At 46.4% G+C, this 17,322-nt stretch overlaps 1 protein-coding gene across 7 annotated transcripts; it reads right to left on the bottom strand.

Annotated features, from left to right (window-relative positions):
* Positions 1-1,628: 1,628 nt before the first annotated feature.
* LOC139404941 (bromodomain-containing protein 9-like) lies at positions 1,629-17,321 on the bottom strand. Of its 7 annotated transcripts, none has more exons than XM_071147482.1 (17): positions 17,161-17,321; positions 16,491-16,711; positions 16,084-16,245; positions 14,436-14,568; positions 13,975-14,032; positions 12,962-13,106; positions 10,829-10,939; positions 9,409-9,605; positions 8,398-8,533; positions 5,334-5,409; positions 4,971-5,066; positions 4,269-4,401; positions 3,918-4,029; positions 3,247-3,300; positions 2,990-3,095; positions 2,270-2,446; positions 1,629-1,805 (listed from the first exon to the last, which is right to left on the bottom strand). In XM_071147482.1, the coding sequence occupies exons 1-17, from the start codon at positions 17,207-17,209 to the stop codon at positions 1,705-1,707; spliced, it is 2,067 nt and encodes a 688-aa protein (XP_071003583.1). In that variant the 5' UTR covers positions 17,210-17,321; the 3' UTR covers positions 1,629-1,704. The 7 variants fall into 7 exon arrangements, with proteins under 7 accessions (XP_071003583.1, XP_071003589.1, XP_071003588.1 ...); XM_071147488.1 differs by having other exon boundaries at positions 8,398-8,530; positions 9,409-9,542; positions 14,436-14,571; XM_071147487.1 differs by having other exon boundaries at positions 9,409-9,542; positions 14,436-14,571.
* Between the last annotated feature and the right edge of the window lies 1 nt (position 17,322).

Here is a 17,322-nt window from a genome sequence, read left to right on the forward strand (position 1 = left end):
AGTACTGTGTAAAAACACAACCTGATGACACAGTACTGTGTAAAAACACAACCTGATGACACAGTACTGTGTAAAAACACAACCTGATGACACAGTACTGTGTAAAAACACAACCTGATGACACAGTACTGTGTAAAAACACAACCTGATGACAGTACTGTGTAAAAACTGTGTAAAAACACAACCTGATGACACAGTACTGTGTAAAAACACAACCTGATGACACAGTACTGTGTAAAAACACAACCTGATGACACAGTACTGTGTAAAAACACAACCTGATGACACAGTACTGTGTAAAAACACAACCTGATGACACAGTACTGTGTAAAAACACAACCTGATGACACAGTACTGTGTAAAAACACAACCTGTGGCGACTTTATTCTCTTAAGTATAGCACACATACAAATAATCTGTACAATCATGATGACCTTCCACAACATGTCTGAGGTTCTCTCTCGTTGTCCCCGGTGTGTTGAGAGCACAGAGTCAGACAACAAAACAACCAGTGTGGTTAAATACAGGACGTCAGATCACCTCTGAGTAGAAGTTTCCTCTAAGCCACAGATCTAGGATCAGATTACCCATCAAACAATGTCTGACCCCAGACCAGTAGTTAGAGGCATCTTCTACCATCTCCCTAGTAGTTTCTCAATAACAGTATCGCAATACTCAGAGGTCTTAATGTTGGATACACCAGAGACACATTTGTTTGTTTTTCAAGCTACAGAAAACAATATTTTAGATAAAGCATGTTTTTAAAGAGTTTAAACAGTTTTGTTTCCTTTTTTGCCTTGGAAAGTTGAGTATCATAGTATAGTGATACTGGTATTGTGACCAGAGCTACCCCAGTTAGAGGCAACTTGCCAGTGTGTGGGTTAGCTGTTGGATGTGGAGCCTGGCTCAGGAGACTGGAGGAACTCATAGGTCAGCTGTTCGATGTGGAGCCTGGCTCAGGAGACTGGAGGAACTCATAGGTCAGCTGTTGGATGTGGAGCCTGGCTCTGGAGACTGGAGGAACTCATAGGTCAGCTGTTGGATGTGGAGCCTGGCTCTGGAGACTGGAGGAACTCATAGGTCAGCTGTTGGATGTGGAGCCTGGGTCTGGACACTGGAGGAACTCATAGGTCAGCTGTTGGATGTGGAGCCTGGCTCTGGAGACTGGAGGAACTCATAGGTCAGCTGTTGGATGTGGAGCCTGGCTCAGGAGACTGGAGGAACTCATAGGTCAGCTGTTGGATGTGGAGCCTGTTTCAGGAGACTGGAGGAACTCATAGGTCAGCTGTTGGATGTGGAGCCTGGCTCTGGAGACTGGAGGAACTCATAGGTCAGCTGTTGGATGTGGAGCCTGGCTCTGGAGACTGGAGGAACTCATAGGTCAGCTGTTGGATGTGGAGCCTGGGTCTGGAGACTGGAGGAGCCTGGGTCTGGAGACTGGAGGAACTCATAGGTCAGCTGTTGGATGCGGAGCCTGGCTCTGGAGACTGGAGGAACTCATAGGTTAGCTGTTGGATGTGGAGCCTGGCTCTGGAGACTGGAGGAACTCATAGGTCAGCTGTTGGATGCGGAGCCTGTTTCAGGAGACTGGAGGAACTCATAGGTCAGCTGTTGGATGTGGAGAATGGCTCTGGAGACTGGAGGAACTCATAGGTTAGCTGTTGGATGCGGAGCCTGGCTCTGGAGACTGGAGGAACTCATAGGTCAGCTGTTGGATGCGGAGCCTGGCTCTGGAGACTGGAGGAACTCATAGGGGTCATGAACCATCTCAGACTGGTCACCAACACCCAGGTGTGAGGGACTCCCTGAGGAGGAACATAGAAAAACCAACAGTCATTGAAACAAAGCACATAAATCACATGTCTATAAAGCCTTTGAAACGTTGAAACTCATGTCTCATAACATTTTACATGATATTTATGAATTTGGCAGAAGATCTTATCCAGACCGTCTGTCCTTACAGTTTTAAGTGACTGATGGGATATACCGAGCCTGTAAGTGTCAACAAGGCACAAAATGGCAACTGGCACAGACAGACCAAATCCTGCATGTTTCTGACACTGGCTCAGCGAGGCAGGTGGAGGAGCACCTTTCTACGTCCCAAATGGCACCCTATTCCATACATAGCACACTACTTTTGACCAGAGCTCTATGGGCTCTTGTCAAAAGTAGTGCACTATATAGGGATTAGGGTGTCATTTGGGACTTAGGAACTGATACAGCCAGGTAAGTGGATGAGCTCCAGACAGTGTTGTCCTGCAGTCCTTACCCAGGTGGTGCTGGTCCCTGTCGGAGGTCCCTGACAGGGAGGAGAGGTTAGAGGAGGGTCTGGAGCCTCCCCTCTCCACCTGGCCCTCCTGGAACTCCTGCAGCAGCTTGGCTGCCTCCTCAAAGTGCTGCTGGCTGACCCCGTCTTCATGCCCTGGCTCCTTCTTCACTGACTTCCCTGAGAGCAGAGGAGGGACACGGGGAAGACCATTACAGTCATACAAGTGGTGAAGATGACAGGATCCGCATACCGAACAGCACCCTATTCCCTGTATAGTGCACTACTTTAGGGCTATGGTATACAATCACTATAAAGACTATGTGTGTCTGTGTGTGTGTGCCTGTGTGTGTGCCTGTGTGTGTGCCTGTGTGTGTGTGTGTCTGTGTGTACCTGTGTGTGCCTGTGTCTGTGTGTACCTGTGTGTGCCTGTGTGTGTGTGTGTCTGTGTGTGTGTGTGTGTGTGTTTCTGTGTGTGTGTCTGTGCCTGTGTGTGTGTGTCTGTGCCTGTGTGTGTGTGTGTCTGTGCCTGTGTGTGTGTGTCTGTTTATGTGTGTTTCTGTGTGTGCCTGTGTGTGTGTGTGTGTGTGTGTGTGTGTGTGTGTGTGTGTGTGTGTGTGTGTGTGTGTGTTTATATGTCTGTATGGGGGGTGGAGGTAAACACACAGGTGGTTAAGATAATGGAAGCGATACTACTGATTTACAACCAGGTAGGATTCTCACCTAAAGAGTTGAGCATGGACATCTCCAGAGACATGTCAGAGTAACTCTTCATGGACATGAAGTCCAGCACTGAGCTGCCCTCTCCCAGACCTGTCCCATCAGCCATCTGGGCAAATAAACACACACATCTGGAGGGTCAACCATGTTGGGCAAGCAGGATGGACACACACACACACGCACACACACGCACACACACACCAACCACTAAACAAAATCACTGTAAGCATATTCAATTGAACAGGTGTAAAATACTTTACCTGCATATCGTAAATGTTGCTCTTGGTTTCGTCTGGTAACGCCATGTTTCTTTTCTGAAACACAAGACGACATGTTACTACTACATTAACATAATGTATATAGACCCAGCTTCTACCACTAGTTAAAACTAGTTATATACCCAGCTTCTACCACTAGTTAAAACTAGTTATATACCCAGCTTCTACCACTAGTTAAAACTAGTTATATACCCAGCTTCTACCACTAGTTAAAACTAGTTATATACCCAGCTTCTACCACTAGTTAAAACTAGTTATATACCCAGCTTCTACCACTAGTTAAAACTAGTTATATACCCAGCTTCTACCACTAGTTAAAACTAGTTATATACCCAGCTTCTACCACTAGTTAAAACTAGTTAACATAAAAGTAGCAGGAAAAATAATCTATTTGTAAATACCCACGCAACACATGCCCCCTCTAACACAGGACTTACTGTCCCCCCCAGACGGGACCCCCACGGTGTGCTTTAGGAAGTCATATGTGTGACTTCCCCCCCCCCCCCCCAGACGGGACCCACACGGTGTGCTTTAGGAAGTCATATGTGATGGTGTCCCCCCCCAGATGGCCCGGGTCAAAGGTAGAGTCCTAGATAGGGCATAGGGGGCCATTTGGGGCTCAGCCTGTATGAGTGTGTTAATGGGGTACAGACCTGTCTGATCTGGTAGACAGCCTTAGAGTGGTCCCCTGCAGTCATCTTATCCAGCAGACCGTCAACCAAACGCTTAGTAACGTTCCCACAACCTTTAACAAACTCCTGAATACTGGAATGAGGAAGGAGACAGCATTTACACAGTATATACTACAACATTAAGGCTTTCTCATACAGCACGTTAGATGTGCACAGCAGGAAGAGTAGCAAAATTGTGGTAAATTTCCCCCAAAATTCCCAGAAATCCCAGGATTCCTAGATTTCCTTATTATTGCATCCTGATTCCAGGAACGGTCCAATGGGAACCCGAACTCCAGTAATGATACCAGTGCTGCTACAGCATCGACTAACCTGAGAGCACACTGCACCCCAGTCTCATCCCCGTAGGCTGAGTAGAGCAGGTCCATCTCATCAGGCAGCAGGTCTGGGTAGATGGAGTTGTTCTGCAGGGTCTGGGTGTTGTAGGTACTGCTCAGGAACGTCACTACACACACACACGCATGCATGCACACACATACACACACACACACGACGAGCAGAAGAAGGAAGCCTTGGAAGAAATTCTCTCTCTCATCATAGCCAACATTATGAAAGACAGAATCTAGAACGTCTAAGCAGCAGGAGGTCCCATTGACTTTTTTACATTGTCAGGACATGTAACCAACGTGTTAGCTAACCGCTAAGCAGCAGGAGGTCCCATTGACTTTTTTACATTGTCAGGACATGTAACCAACGTGTTAGCTAACCGCTAAGCAGCAGGAGGTCCCATTGACTTTTTTAAATGGTCAGGAGATGTATCCAACGTGTTAGCTAACCGCTAAGCAGCAGGAGGTCCCATTGACTTTTTTAAATGGTCAGGACATGTATCCAACGTGTTAGCTAACCGCTAAGCAGCAGGAGGTCCCATTGACTTTTTTAAATGGTCAGGACATGTATCCAACGTGTTAGCTAACCGCTAAGCAGCAGGAGGTCACATTGACTTTTTAAAATGGTCAGGACATGTATCCAACGTGTTAGCTAACCGCTAAGCAGCTTTGTACTTTCTGTACATACCCTTATGTCTCCTGTCATCTTTGAAACCCAGTGTTGTTAATCCAGGAAGGAGCTTATTGGACAGAGAGCTCAGGTCCACAGGGTGGGTCTCCTCCTCTGGGAAGCAGAGACAGAACAGGTACTTCCCTCTGTGTCACATGGTACAGAACATCTTGGACATTTATCTGATACAGTACATCTATACAGGTTCTATAGCTGTGTCCCAAATGGCAGCCTATTCCCTATGTAGTGCACTACTTTTGACCAGGGTCCATTGGGTCCATAGGGCTCTGGTCAAAAGTAGTGTACTATATAGGGAATAGGCTGCCATTTGGGACTGTGAGTTTCCCACTGGATAATACCCGAGAAAAGTAGGGAACAAACCTTTTGCTTCTGGATTCAGCTGATTCACTACAGTGTACAACAGATTACCATCAGGCTCTTTCCTCAGGTAACCCATCTGAAAATACAGGAACACAAGAACCATGTGGTCACTGAGGCACTACAACCATGTGGTCACTGGGACACTAGAACCATGTGGTCACTGGGACACTAGAACCATGTGGTCACTGGGACACTAGAACCATGTGGTCACTGGGACACTAGAACCATGTGGTCACTGGGACACTAGAACCATGTGGTCACTGGGACACTAGAACCATGTGGTCACTGGGACACTAGAACCATGTGGTCACTGGGGCACTAGAACCATGTGGTCACTGGGACACTAGAACCATGTGGTCACTGGGACACTAGAACCATGTGGTCACTGGAACACTAGAACCATGTGGTCACTGGGACACTAGAACCATGTGGTCACTGGAACACTAGAACCATGTGGTCACTGGGACACTAGAACCATGTGGTCACTGGGACACTAGAACCATGTGGTCACTGGGACACTAGAACCATGTGGTCACTGGGGGACTAGAACCATGTGGTCACTGGGGCACTAGAACCATGTGGTCACTGGGGCACTAGAACCATGTGGTCACCGGGACACTAGAACCATGTGGTCACTGGGACACTAGAACCATGTGGTCACCGGGACACTAGAACCATGTGGTCACCGGGACACTAGAACCATGTGGTCACTGGGACACTAGAACCATGTGGTCACTGGGACACTAGAACCATGTGGTCACCGGGACACTAGAACCATGTGGTCACTGGGACACTAGAACCATGTGGTCACTGGGACACTAGAACCATGTGGTCACTGGGGCACTAGAACCATGTGGTCACTGGGGCACTAGAACCATGTGGTCACTGGGGCACTAGAACCATGTGGTCACTGGGACACTAGAACCATGTGGTCACTGGGACACTAGAACCATGTGGTCACTGGGACACTAGAACCATGTGGTCACCGGGATAACTAAACATAGATCAACCCTGGCATCCACTTTAAATATTCATCTATTAAACCTGACTCAAAGCCAGGGATTCGAACCAGCAACCCTCCGCTTCTCTAACCTCTAGGCTAGCAGTCATATCTGATTAAAACACACTGTTGTATTGAGTACAGTACCTTGGACCTGGGCATATAGCAGCTGATCATTATATACAGTGTTTATTTTGATTTAACACTTTTTTGGTTACTACATGATTCCATATGTGTTATTTCATAGTTTTGATGTCTTCACTATTATTCTACAATGTTGAAAACAGTAAAAATGAAAGAAAAACCCACATAAAGAAACTTGGTAATGTGTACACTACCGGTCAAAGGTTTGGACACACCTACTCATTCAAGGGTTTTTCTTTATTTGTACTATTTTCTGCATTGTAGAATAATAGTGAAGACATCAAAACTATGAAATAACACATATGGAATCATGTAGTAACCAAAAAAAAAGTGTTAAACAAAATCAACATATATTTTATATTTGAGATTCTTCAAAGTAGCTACCCTTTGCCATGATGACAGTTTTGCACACCCTTGGCATTCCCTCAACCAGCTTCATGAGGTAGTCACCTGGAATGTATTTCAATTAACAGGTGCCGCTTCTTAAAAGTTAATTTGTGGAATTTATTTCCTTCTTAATGTGTTTGAGGCAATCAGTTGTGTTGTGACAAGGTGGGGGGGCTATACAGAAGATATCCCTATTTAGTAAAAGACCAAGTCCATATTAAGGCAAGAACAGCTCAAATAAGCAGAGAGAAACGACAGCCCATCATTACTTTAAGACATGAAGGTCAATCAATACGGAAAATGTAAAGAACTTTGAACGTTTCTTCAAGTGCAGTCACAAAAACCATCAAGCGCTGTGATGAAACTGGCTCTAATGAGGACCGCCACAGAAAAGCAAGACCCAGAGTTACCTCTGCTGCAGAGGATACGTTCATTAGAGTTACCAGTATCAGAAATTGCAGCCCAAATAAATGCTTCACAGAGTTCAAGTAACAGACACATCTCAACATCAACTGTTCAGAGGAGACTGTGGGTATCAGGCCTTCATGGTCGAATTTCTGCAAAGTAACCACTACTAAAGGATACCAATAAGAAGAATAGACTTGCTTCGGCCAAGAAACACGAGCAATGGACATTAGACCGGTGGAAATTTGTCCTTTGGTCTGGAGTCCAAATTGGAGATTTTTGGTTCCAACCGCTGTGTCTTTGTGAGACGCCGTGTGGGTGAACTGATGATCTCAGCATGTGTATTTCCCACCGTAAAGCATGGAGGAGGAGGTGTTATGGTGTGGGTGAACTGATGATATCTGCATGTGTATTTCCCACTGTAAAGCATGGAGGAGGAGGTGTTATGGTGTGGGTGAACTGATGATCTCAGCATGTGTATTTCCCACTGTAAAGCATGGAGGAGGTGTTATGGTGTGGGGGTGCTTTTCTGGTTACACTGTCTGTGATTTATTTATAATTCAAGGCACACTTAACCAGCATGGCTATCACAGCATTCTGCAGCGATACGCCATCCCATCTGGTTTGGGCTTAGTGGGACTATCATTTGTTTTTCAACAGGACAATGACCCAACACACCTCCAGGCGGTGTAAGGGCTATTTTACCAAGAAGGAGAGTGATGGAGTGCTGCATCAGATGACCTGACCTCCACAATCACCCGACCTCAACTAAATTGAGATGGTTTGGGATGAGTCGGACCGCAGAGTGAAGGAAAAGCAGCCAACAAGTGCTCAGCATATATGGGAACTCCTTCAAGACTGTTGGAAAAGCATTCCAGGTGAAGCTGGTTGAGAGAATGCCAAGAGTGTCATCAAGGTAAAGGGTGGCTATTTGAAGAATATCAATTTGTTTAACACTTTTTTGGTTACTACATGATTCCATATGTGTTATTTCATAGTTTTTATGTCTTCACTATTATTCTACAATGTAGAAAATAGTCAAAGAAAGAAAGAAAGAAAAACCCTGGAATGAGTAGATGTGTCCAAACTTTTGACTGGTACTATATATATATATATATATATATATACCTTGGAGTTGGGCATGTATCGGTTGATGCGGTCGTGTGCTTCATCTGCAGCGTGCTCCACCAGGGCCAGAACGTGTTCCTCCGCTGTGCTGTCAGTCAGGCTGCAGGCGTTCCCCTCTGGCTCATACAGGTAACTGCTGGGACCACAGAGATACACACGGTCACTCCACAGATCACCTGTTAATACAGGTAACTCCTGGGACCACATTCTGCCGCCCCTACAAGAATAGCCCCAGAAAGCAAAATTACGTTGAAAAGACGTCTAAAATAGGTATTTTTTTCTGCAAAGAAAAGTTGAAAAGATGATTTAATTAATAGACATATAATTTTGGGCCAAATCAAGGCTAGTCCAGACCGGACAAAATCTGAAACAAACAGAAGTGTCTGATGGGTTCAGAGTTGATCCGGATTGGCTAAATCAAGAAAAGACGTCAGCGTCGGTCCGTGCTTACTGAGGTACAGTGGCTTTATTCATCCTGATTCCTGTCACTAATCAACTTGTCTCTTTGAGCTCTGAATATCAGCTACTCAACTCCATCAGGAGGAGTTGTTATCCTGAGCCTATTTGCAGTGTGTTTACACAGCGGGAAATGCACAAGTATTTCATGTTTTCGCTATGATCAGCTCGTAAAACATTGATGGATACAAACTTGAAACCACTGATCATGACAATTTAAATGTAAATGTGCCTTGGTCAGTTTAGCTCAGAAATTGCTAAACTCATAGGCGGCTGCCTAATCCTGCCTAATGAGCGGGCCGGCCCTGGCTGGGACCACAGAGATACACACTGTTACTCTACAGTTCCTGGTTATGTTGCATGTTGGATGGAACATGTAGGATACACGAGTCCTACAATGAGCACCATACAGCAGTGGTTTATGGGCCTCATCCATCACATTGTACCAAGCCTGGGATAACAGAAGGGAATGAAGTACGCGGAGTACATGATGCATGAGACCAACATCTACCGAAGTCAAGACACTGGACTAGAGAGTAGGCCAGTCCATTCTACCTGATGACTTCCTTCATATCTTTGATGTCTTTGGGTTTCTTGGATTTCTTGGCCGACGCCGACTCCACGGGCATGGAGATGACCTCCGGAGGGGGCTCCTCAGACGCCAAGTCCTCGTCCCCTAAAATGGCCGCCTGCTGAGAGAAATCCATGTCCTGCATGAAAGACATGCTGCGCTTCAGTGCTAACAGCCGCTCCTGTAAACAGAGCAGAGCCACAGAAAAAGAGCCAGAGAGAGAGAGAGAGAACCACAGAAAGAGAACCACAGGGGGAGAAAGAGAACCAAAGGGAATTGCTTTATACTCCATCTGCCACAACTCAGCCAGAGAGTGATAGGATGGCTGGTGGGATGGGATGGCTGGTGGGATGGCTGGTAGGATGACTGGTGGGATGGGATGGCTGGATGGGATGGCAGGATGGGATGACTGGTGGGATGGTGGTGGGATGGGATGGCTGGTAGGACAGGTTGGCTGGTGGGATGGTGGTGGGATGGGATGGCTGGTGGGATGGCAGGATGGGATGACTGGTGGGATGGTGGTGGGATGGGATGGCTGGTAGGACAGGTTGGCTGGTGGGATGGTGGTGGGATGGGATGGCTGGTGGGATAGGATGGCTGGTGGGATGGCAGGTTGGAATGACTGGTGGGATGGTGGTGGGATGGCTGGTGGGATGGTGGTGGGATGGCTGGTGGGATGGCTGGTGGTGGGATGGCTGGTGGTGGGATGGCTGGTGGGATGCCTGGTGGTGGGATGGCTGGTGGGATGGCTGGTGGATGGGATGGCTGGTGGTGGGATGGCTGGTGGGATGCCTGGATGGGATGGCTGGTGGGATGGCTGGTGGATGGGATTGTCTGGTGGGATGGCATGGTGGTGGGATGGCTGGTGGGATGGAATTGCTGGTGGGATGGCTAGATGGGATGGTGATGGAATGGGATGTCAGGATGGGATGGCTGGTGGGATGGTGACGGAATGGGATGTCAGGATGGGATGGCTGGTGGGATGGCTGGATGGGATGATGGTGGTGAGTCTAACTGCGATGGTGATGATTGTTAGGAGGGAAAACATTGATCAAACATCTTGAGTCACACATCTGCCTTCTATCTGCTTAGTTGTTCTACAGTCTCCTGAATGCTCCGATAAAGAAATATACAAGGATGTTACAGTGTGGTGTGTCTGAAGTAAAACCACACAGAGGCAAATCTGTTTCACAAAGCCAGAGAGGAAGAAGAATGACCAACATGTGAAACGACAGAGAGAGAACAGAAAAGGACAAGACAAGACAGGGGGAAACAGGACTCCACCAGCGAAGACATCTGTCACAGGAAAGGGAAATACATGAAACGGATGGGTTATGAACATCAGCATGCACAACAAATCATATGAGGCCTCTATCCGCTCCTCGTAGAGACACTACTCATTACTTTGCTCATCATCTTGAAGCCAGTGTGCAGCAGTTTCTTGGCAGCCTTGTAGTAAACGGTCTCTGGACGGTTATACACCATGGCATTATCACACATCAGCTTGAAGTCCGCCTGTAACAGAAGAAGCAACCGCTTTACAACAACAAGCTCACCGCCACTCAATTACAAATAGAAAACCGATGCAAATACTTCAACACAAATATTTGTTTAATTGAAGCAAATAAATATCCTCCCTTTGAAAACACTATCAATGTTATGAATGTAACCATTATGTACAGCACACACATTCCATGTCCACAAGTTATATCAATGTGATAACGCCAAGGCTCTTTCACAATTCATCTTTCCCTGATTCCTTGTATCTTCTATCCTTGTCGCCTTCTCAAAATGCTCAAGGGGAGGCCCGTTGGACCTTCTCCTCCAATACAGTTGAGAAAGAGGTGAGGAATCACTGAAAGACGTATTGAGATACATCTCAAAATGCTCAAGGGGAGGCCCGTTGGACCTTCTCCTCCAATACACTTCAGAAAGAGGTGAGGAATCACTGAAAGACGTATTGAGATACATCTCAAAATGCTCAAGAGGAGGCCCGTTGGACCTTCTCCTCCAATACAGTTGAGAAAGAGGTGAGGAATCACTGAAAGACGTATTGAGATACATCTCAAAATGCTCAAGAGGAGGCCCGTTGGACCTTCTCCTCCAATACAGTTGAGAAAGAGGTGAGGAATCACTGAAAGACGTATTGAGATACATCTCAAAATGCTCAAGGGGAGGCCGGTTGGACCTTCTCCTCCAATACAGTTGAGAAAGAGGTGAGGAATCACTGAAAGACGTATTGAGATACATCTCAAAATGCTCAAGGGGAGGCCCGTTGGACCTTCTCCTCCAATACAGTTGAAAAATAGGTGAGGAATCACTGAAAGACGTATTGAGATACATCTCAAAATGCTCAAGGGGAGGCCGGTTGGACCTTCTCCTCCAATACAGTTGAGAAAGAGGTGAGGAATCACTGAAAGACGTATTGAGATACATCTCAAAATGCTCAAGGGGAGGCCCGTTGGACCTTCTCCTCCAATACAGTTGAGAAAGAGGTGAGGAATCACTGAAAGACGTATTGAGATACATCTCAAAATGCTCAAGGGGAGGCCCGTTGGACCTTCTCCTCCAATACAGTTGAGAAAGAGGTGAGGAATCACTGAAAGACGTATTGAGATACATCTCAAAATGCTCAAGGGGAGGCCCGTTGGACCTTCTCCTCCAATACAGTTTAGAATGTGGTGAGGAATCACTGAAAGACGTATTGAGATACATCTCAAAATGCTCAAGGGGAGGCCCGTTGGACCTTCTCCTCCAATACACTTCAGAAAGAGGTGAGGAATCACTGAAAGACGTATTGAGATACATCTCAAAATGCTCAAGAGGAGGCCCGTTGGACCTTCTCCTCCAATACAGTTGAGAAAGAGGTGAGGAATCACTGAAAGACGTATTGAGATACATCTCAAAATGCTCAAGAGGAGGCCCGTTGGACCTTCTCCTCCAATACAGTTGAGAAAGAGGTGAGGAATCACTGAAAGACGTATTGAGATACATCTCAAAATGCTCAAGGGGAGGCCCGTTGGACCTTCTCCTCCAATACAGTTGAGAAAGAGGTGAGGAATCACTGAAAGACGTATTGAGATACATCTCAAAATGCTCAAGGGGAGGCCCGTTGGACCTTCTCCTCCAATACACTTCAGAAAGAGGTGAGGAATCACTGAAAGACGTATTGAGACACATCTCAAAATGCTCAAGGGGAGGCCCGTTGGACCTTCTCCTCCAATACAGTTGAAAAATAGGTGAGGAATCACTGAAAGACGTATTGAGATACATCTCAAAATGCTCAAGGGGAGGCCCATTGGACCTTCTCCTCCAATACAGTTGAAAAATAGGTGAGGAATCACTGAAAGACGTATTGAGATACATCTCAAAATGCTCAAGGGGAGGCCGGTTGGACCTTCTCCTCCAATACAGTTGAGAAAGAGGTGAGGAATCACTGAAAGACGTATTGAGATACATCTCAAAATTCTAATCATGACAGTTCCTGTGATCTGTGGTGGACAGATCGCCATGTTGTCACTTGTAGCATCACCTCACCTTGAACTCTGTGACGGTTTTGTACTCGTTGTCTGTGATCTTGTCGTTCATGGTGCTGAAATCCATGGGGTGTTTGATTATCACAGAGTAACCTGGAGCGATGGCGTCTGTCACTGGGAAAGTGAAGAACCCATGGGCATCCTTCCTGGAAAGACAAGACAAACAGAAGTCTTAGTACCGACTGAACTGACTTTCATGTCACCAACAGGAATAATCCAGAGATGGATCTGTCACTGAACACATTTACATGCGCACAGTATTCCAGATAGTAGCTCATATCCCACTTCAGGTCTTATTCGGGGTAAGCTGTTTACATGCACCTTTGATATGTGAACCTGAAAGCACAGAACATGAAAAACAACACTCATGATATGTGAACCTGACAGCACAGAACATGAAAAACAACACTCATGATATGTGAACCTGAACCTGACAGCACAGAACATGAAAAACAACACTCATGATATGCGAACCTGAACCTGACAGCACAGAACATGAAAAACAACACTCATGATATGTGAACCTGAACCTGACAGCACAGAACATGAAAAACAACACTCATGATATGTGAACCTGAACCTGACAGAAACAGAACATGAAAAACAACACTCATGATATGTGAACCTGAACCTGACAGCACAGAACATGAAAAACAACACTCATGATATGTGAACCTGAACCTGACAGCACAGAACATGAAAAACAACACTCATGATATGTGAACCTGAACCTGACAGCACAGAACATGAAAAACAACACTCATGATATGTGAACCTGAACCTGACAGCACAGAACATGAAAAACAACAGTATACGGGATAAGATGTTGACATGCCACAGTATCCCGTCTAAGATCAGCATATCCCAGGCATCTTATCCTGGTTTTTCATAACCAGGATACAAACTGATGTGTTTATACGTGTCAACTCAAAAACAGAATAGTTGAGCATTTGGAATAATAACGGGATAATTGGTGTTCATGTAAACGTGGTCCATGTTGTCAGAGAGCCTTACCTCTGAAGCTGGCGCAGGAAGTGTTCCAGGAGCTGCTGTCGAGGGGTGCACTCACTCTCTGAGGGAAGAGACGATCACAACCTGTTTTACATTAGCCTTTAACACCTCAGATTACTGTGGATGGACAATGTATGTTATGATTAAGCAATAAGGCCAGAGGGGGTGTGGTATAAGACCAATGTACCACGGCTAAGGGCTGTTGTTATGCACGACACAATGCGGAGTGCCTGGATACAGCCCTTAACCGTGGTAACAAACCCCGAGGTGCCTTATTGCTATTACAAACGGGTTACCAACGGAATTAGAGCAGTAAAAATAAATATTGTGTCATACCCGTGGTATACGGTCTGATATAGCACAGCTGTCAGCCAATCAGCATTCAGGGCTGGAACCACCCAGCTTATAATCAGTAATAACATGTGTAATAACATAACACCACAAGAGAACAGCTAGATTATTACCCGGGGCTGTCCTGCAAGCCCTGACAGGCCGGTCTCCTTGTTGCTCCACCTCTACCTTGATGTTGGGGTGAAACTGGTCCATCACCTCCGGCTCCATCTCAGACCTCTCCCTCTTCCTCTTCTTCTCCTCCTGCTGCTGAGACAGACACAACAGGAGTCAGTGACATGGTCCTCATTAAACTACTGGAGATGGCCCTATGATCTCCTATCTATTATGATTAGGGTTAGTGTTACTGCTGCAAGTACAGTGTACAAATGAGTAATTATAATGCGTGCTAGACTGTAGCAAAGGCATTAATGTACAGTGTTGCCAAACACAAACCAGGAGGTCTCCAGTTCCAATATCTCCTGTAGGACCAGGAGGTCTCCAGTTCCACTATCTCCTATAGGACCAGGAGGTCTCCAGTTCCACTATCTCCTGTAGGACCAGGAGGTCTCCAGTTCCAATATCTCCTGTAGGACCAGGAGGTCTCCAGTTCCACTATCTCCTGTAGGACCAGGAGGTCTCCAGTTCCACTATCTCCTATAGGACCAGGAGGTCTCCAGTTCCACTATCTCCTGTAGGACCAGGAGGTCTCCAGTTCCACTATCTCCTATAGGACCAGGAGGTCTCCAGTTCCACTATCTCCTGTAGGACCAGGAGGTCTCCAGTTCCAATATCTCCTGTAGGACCAGGAGGTCTCCAGTTCCAATATCTCCTGTAGGACCAGGAGGTCTCCAGTTCCAATATCTCCTGTAGGACCAGGAGGTCTCCAGTTCCACTATCTCCTATAGGACCAGGAGGTCTCCAGTTCCACTATCTCCTGTAGGACCAGGAGGTCTCCAGTTCCACTATCTCCTGTAGGACCAGGAGGTCTCCAGTTCCACTATCTCCTGTAGGACCAGGAGGTCTCCAGTTCCACTGTCTCCTGTAGGACCAGGAGGTCTCCAGTTCCACTGTCTCCTGTAGGACCAGGAGGTCTCCAGTTCCACTATCTCCTGTAGGACCAGGAGGTCTCCAGTTCCACTATCTCCTGTAGGACCAGGAGGTCTCCAGTTCCACTATCTCCTGTAGGACCAGGAGGTCTCCAGTTCCACTATCTCCTGTAGGACCAGGAGGTCTCCAGTTCCACTGTCTCCTGTAGGACCAGGAGGTCTCCAGTTCCACTGTCTCCTGTAGGACCAGGAGGTCTCCAGTTCCACTATCTCCTGTAGGACCAGGAGGTCTCCAGTTCCACTATCTCCTGTAGGACCAGGAGGTCTCCAGTTCCACTATCTCCTGTAGGACCAAGATGTCTCCAGTTCCACTATCTCCTGTAGGACCAGGATGTCTCCAGTTCCACTATCTCCTGTAGGACCAGGAGGTCTCCAGTTCCACTATCTCCTGTAGGACCAGGAGGTCTCCAGTTCCACTATCTCCTATAAGACCAGGAGGTCTCCAGTTCCACTATCTCCTATAGGACCAGGAGGTCTCCAGTTCCACTATCTCCTGTAGGACCAGGAGGTTTCCCGACTATATGATCTCCAGGAAAACATTATAGGCTCTAGGGATCAAGTAAGCTTGCTGCAAGTAAGCATTTCATAGGATGCTGTATACCATGTGTATCCTGTACATACGACTAATTAAACTTGAAGCTTGAGTAATTAAAACCCCCAAAACGTTTCTCACCTCAAAACTAATACCAATGTTTGGTATCTTTGGCAGCATGAAAGGCTCGACTGCCACACCAGTGTGACTGGGCACAACAGTGGGCAGGCCCACACCACTGGCAGAGGCAGTAGCAGCCTCTGATTCATTCTGCTCCCGCTCTCTCTTCTTCCTCTTCTCTTCCTGTCAAAGATTAAACATTCATTGATTGATTATTGGGTTTTTTGTCCTTAAATGACAACCTAACTCACTTTATGTCATGTTATATGGTATGCTTTATATGAAAGGTTAACTCCCAAGTTGCACCATATTCCCTTTATAGTGTGCCCACCTTCTGACCAAGGCCCATATGGGTCTGGCCAAAAGTAGTGCACTATATAGGGAAAAGGGTGCCATTTGGGCCAGACCCTTGTTCCCCTCATACTCACCTTCCGTCTTCTCCTCTCCTCATCATCTACGTGTTTGTCTTTCTCCTTCTCAGACTTTTTCTTCTTCTTCTTCTTTTTGTCCTTGTGGCGCTCTCGTTCATGGTCTGACCTGTCGTCGTAGTAACTGGAGTCATGGCCGGAGCCTGAGAGTTCTGTGATCTCACTTCCTCCCACTTTGAGCACCAGCTTCAGCTGCTTCTCAAAAGGCTTGTCCTCACAGTCTGAAAACAGAGACCACATTTAGCTGAGTGATGGGTCATACCCAGTGCAACAAGCATGATCGTCATCCTAGCAGAAGATGTGGTGTGTGTGTTACTGTGTAATAAGTGATGATAAACATTAGCTACCCATCACAGATATCTATCTGCAGGGCAATGCTACCACTACGACAGGATAAACTGGCTGGCGTTAATGCCAATATTATGCATACTCAATCTTGATAAGACCTGATACACATCCGTCATAACATTCATTGGTAATGCTTATGGCAGCAAGCAACATAAGTTGAGGAATACTAAACTACAACAGAAGTTGAGGAATAGTAAATTAGCACTAGCACTGCAGGACGATTCAGTTAGCTGGCCAGACAGGATAACGTTAACTGCTAGCTAGCTAGGCTAGCAAAAAGGGACAAAGCCGGGCATTGAATTTGTTTTCTTTGCTCACTTACCATCAACTGTTCTCCACTCCGGCTTGTGCTTTTTATGCTTCTTCCCCATGTTTATTGTGTTTAAATTAAGCGAAAGCGTCTGGTAATCAGGTATCTGTATCTAATAATTGTTTGCATTAAAATGCGATCCATACCCCGATAACCCGGAAGTACATTTCCCAC

Source organism: Oncorhynchus clarkii, unplaced genomic scaffold (assembly GCF_045791955.1).
Source record: "Oncorhynchus clarkii lewisi isolate Uvic-CL-2024 unplaced genomic scaffold, UVic_Ocla_1.0 unplaced_contig_10524_pilon_pilon, whole genome shotgun sequence".
NCBI lineage: Eukaryota > Metazoa > Chordata > Actinopteri > Salmoniformes > Salmonidae > Oncorhynchus > Oncorhynchus clarkii.

Coding starts and splice junctions, on each gene's coding strand:
- LOC139404941 (XM_071147481.1), bottom strand. CDS start 17,209: ATGGGGAAGAAGCATAAAAAGCACAAGCCGGAGTGGAGAACAGTTGAT. Junction 16,712..17,160: donor GGAGTGGAGAACAGTTGATG/GTAAGTGAGCAA, acceptor CTCTGTTTTCAG/ACTGTGAGGACAAGCCTTTT. Junction 13,107..13,974: donor TTCCTGCGCCAGCTTCAGAG/GTAAGGCTCTCT, acceptor TTGTCTTTCCAG/GAAGGATGCCCATGGGTTCT.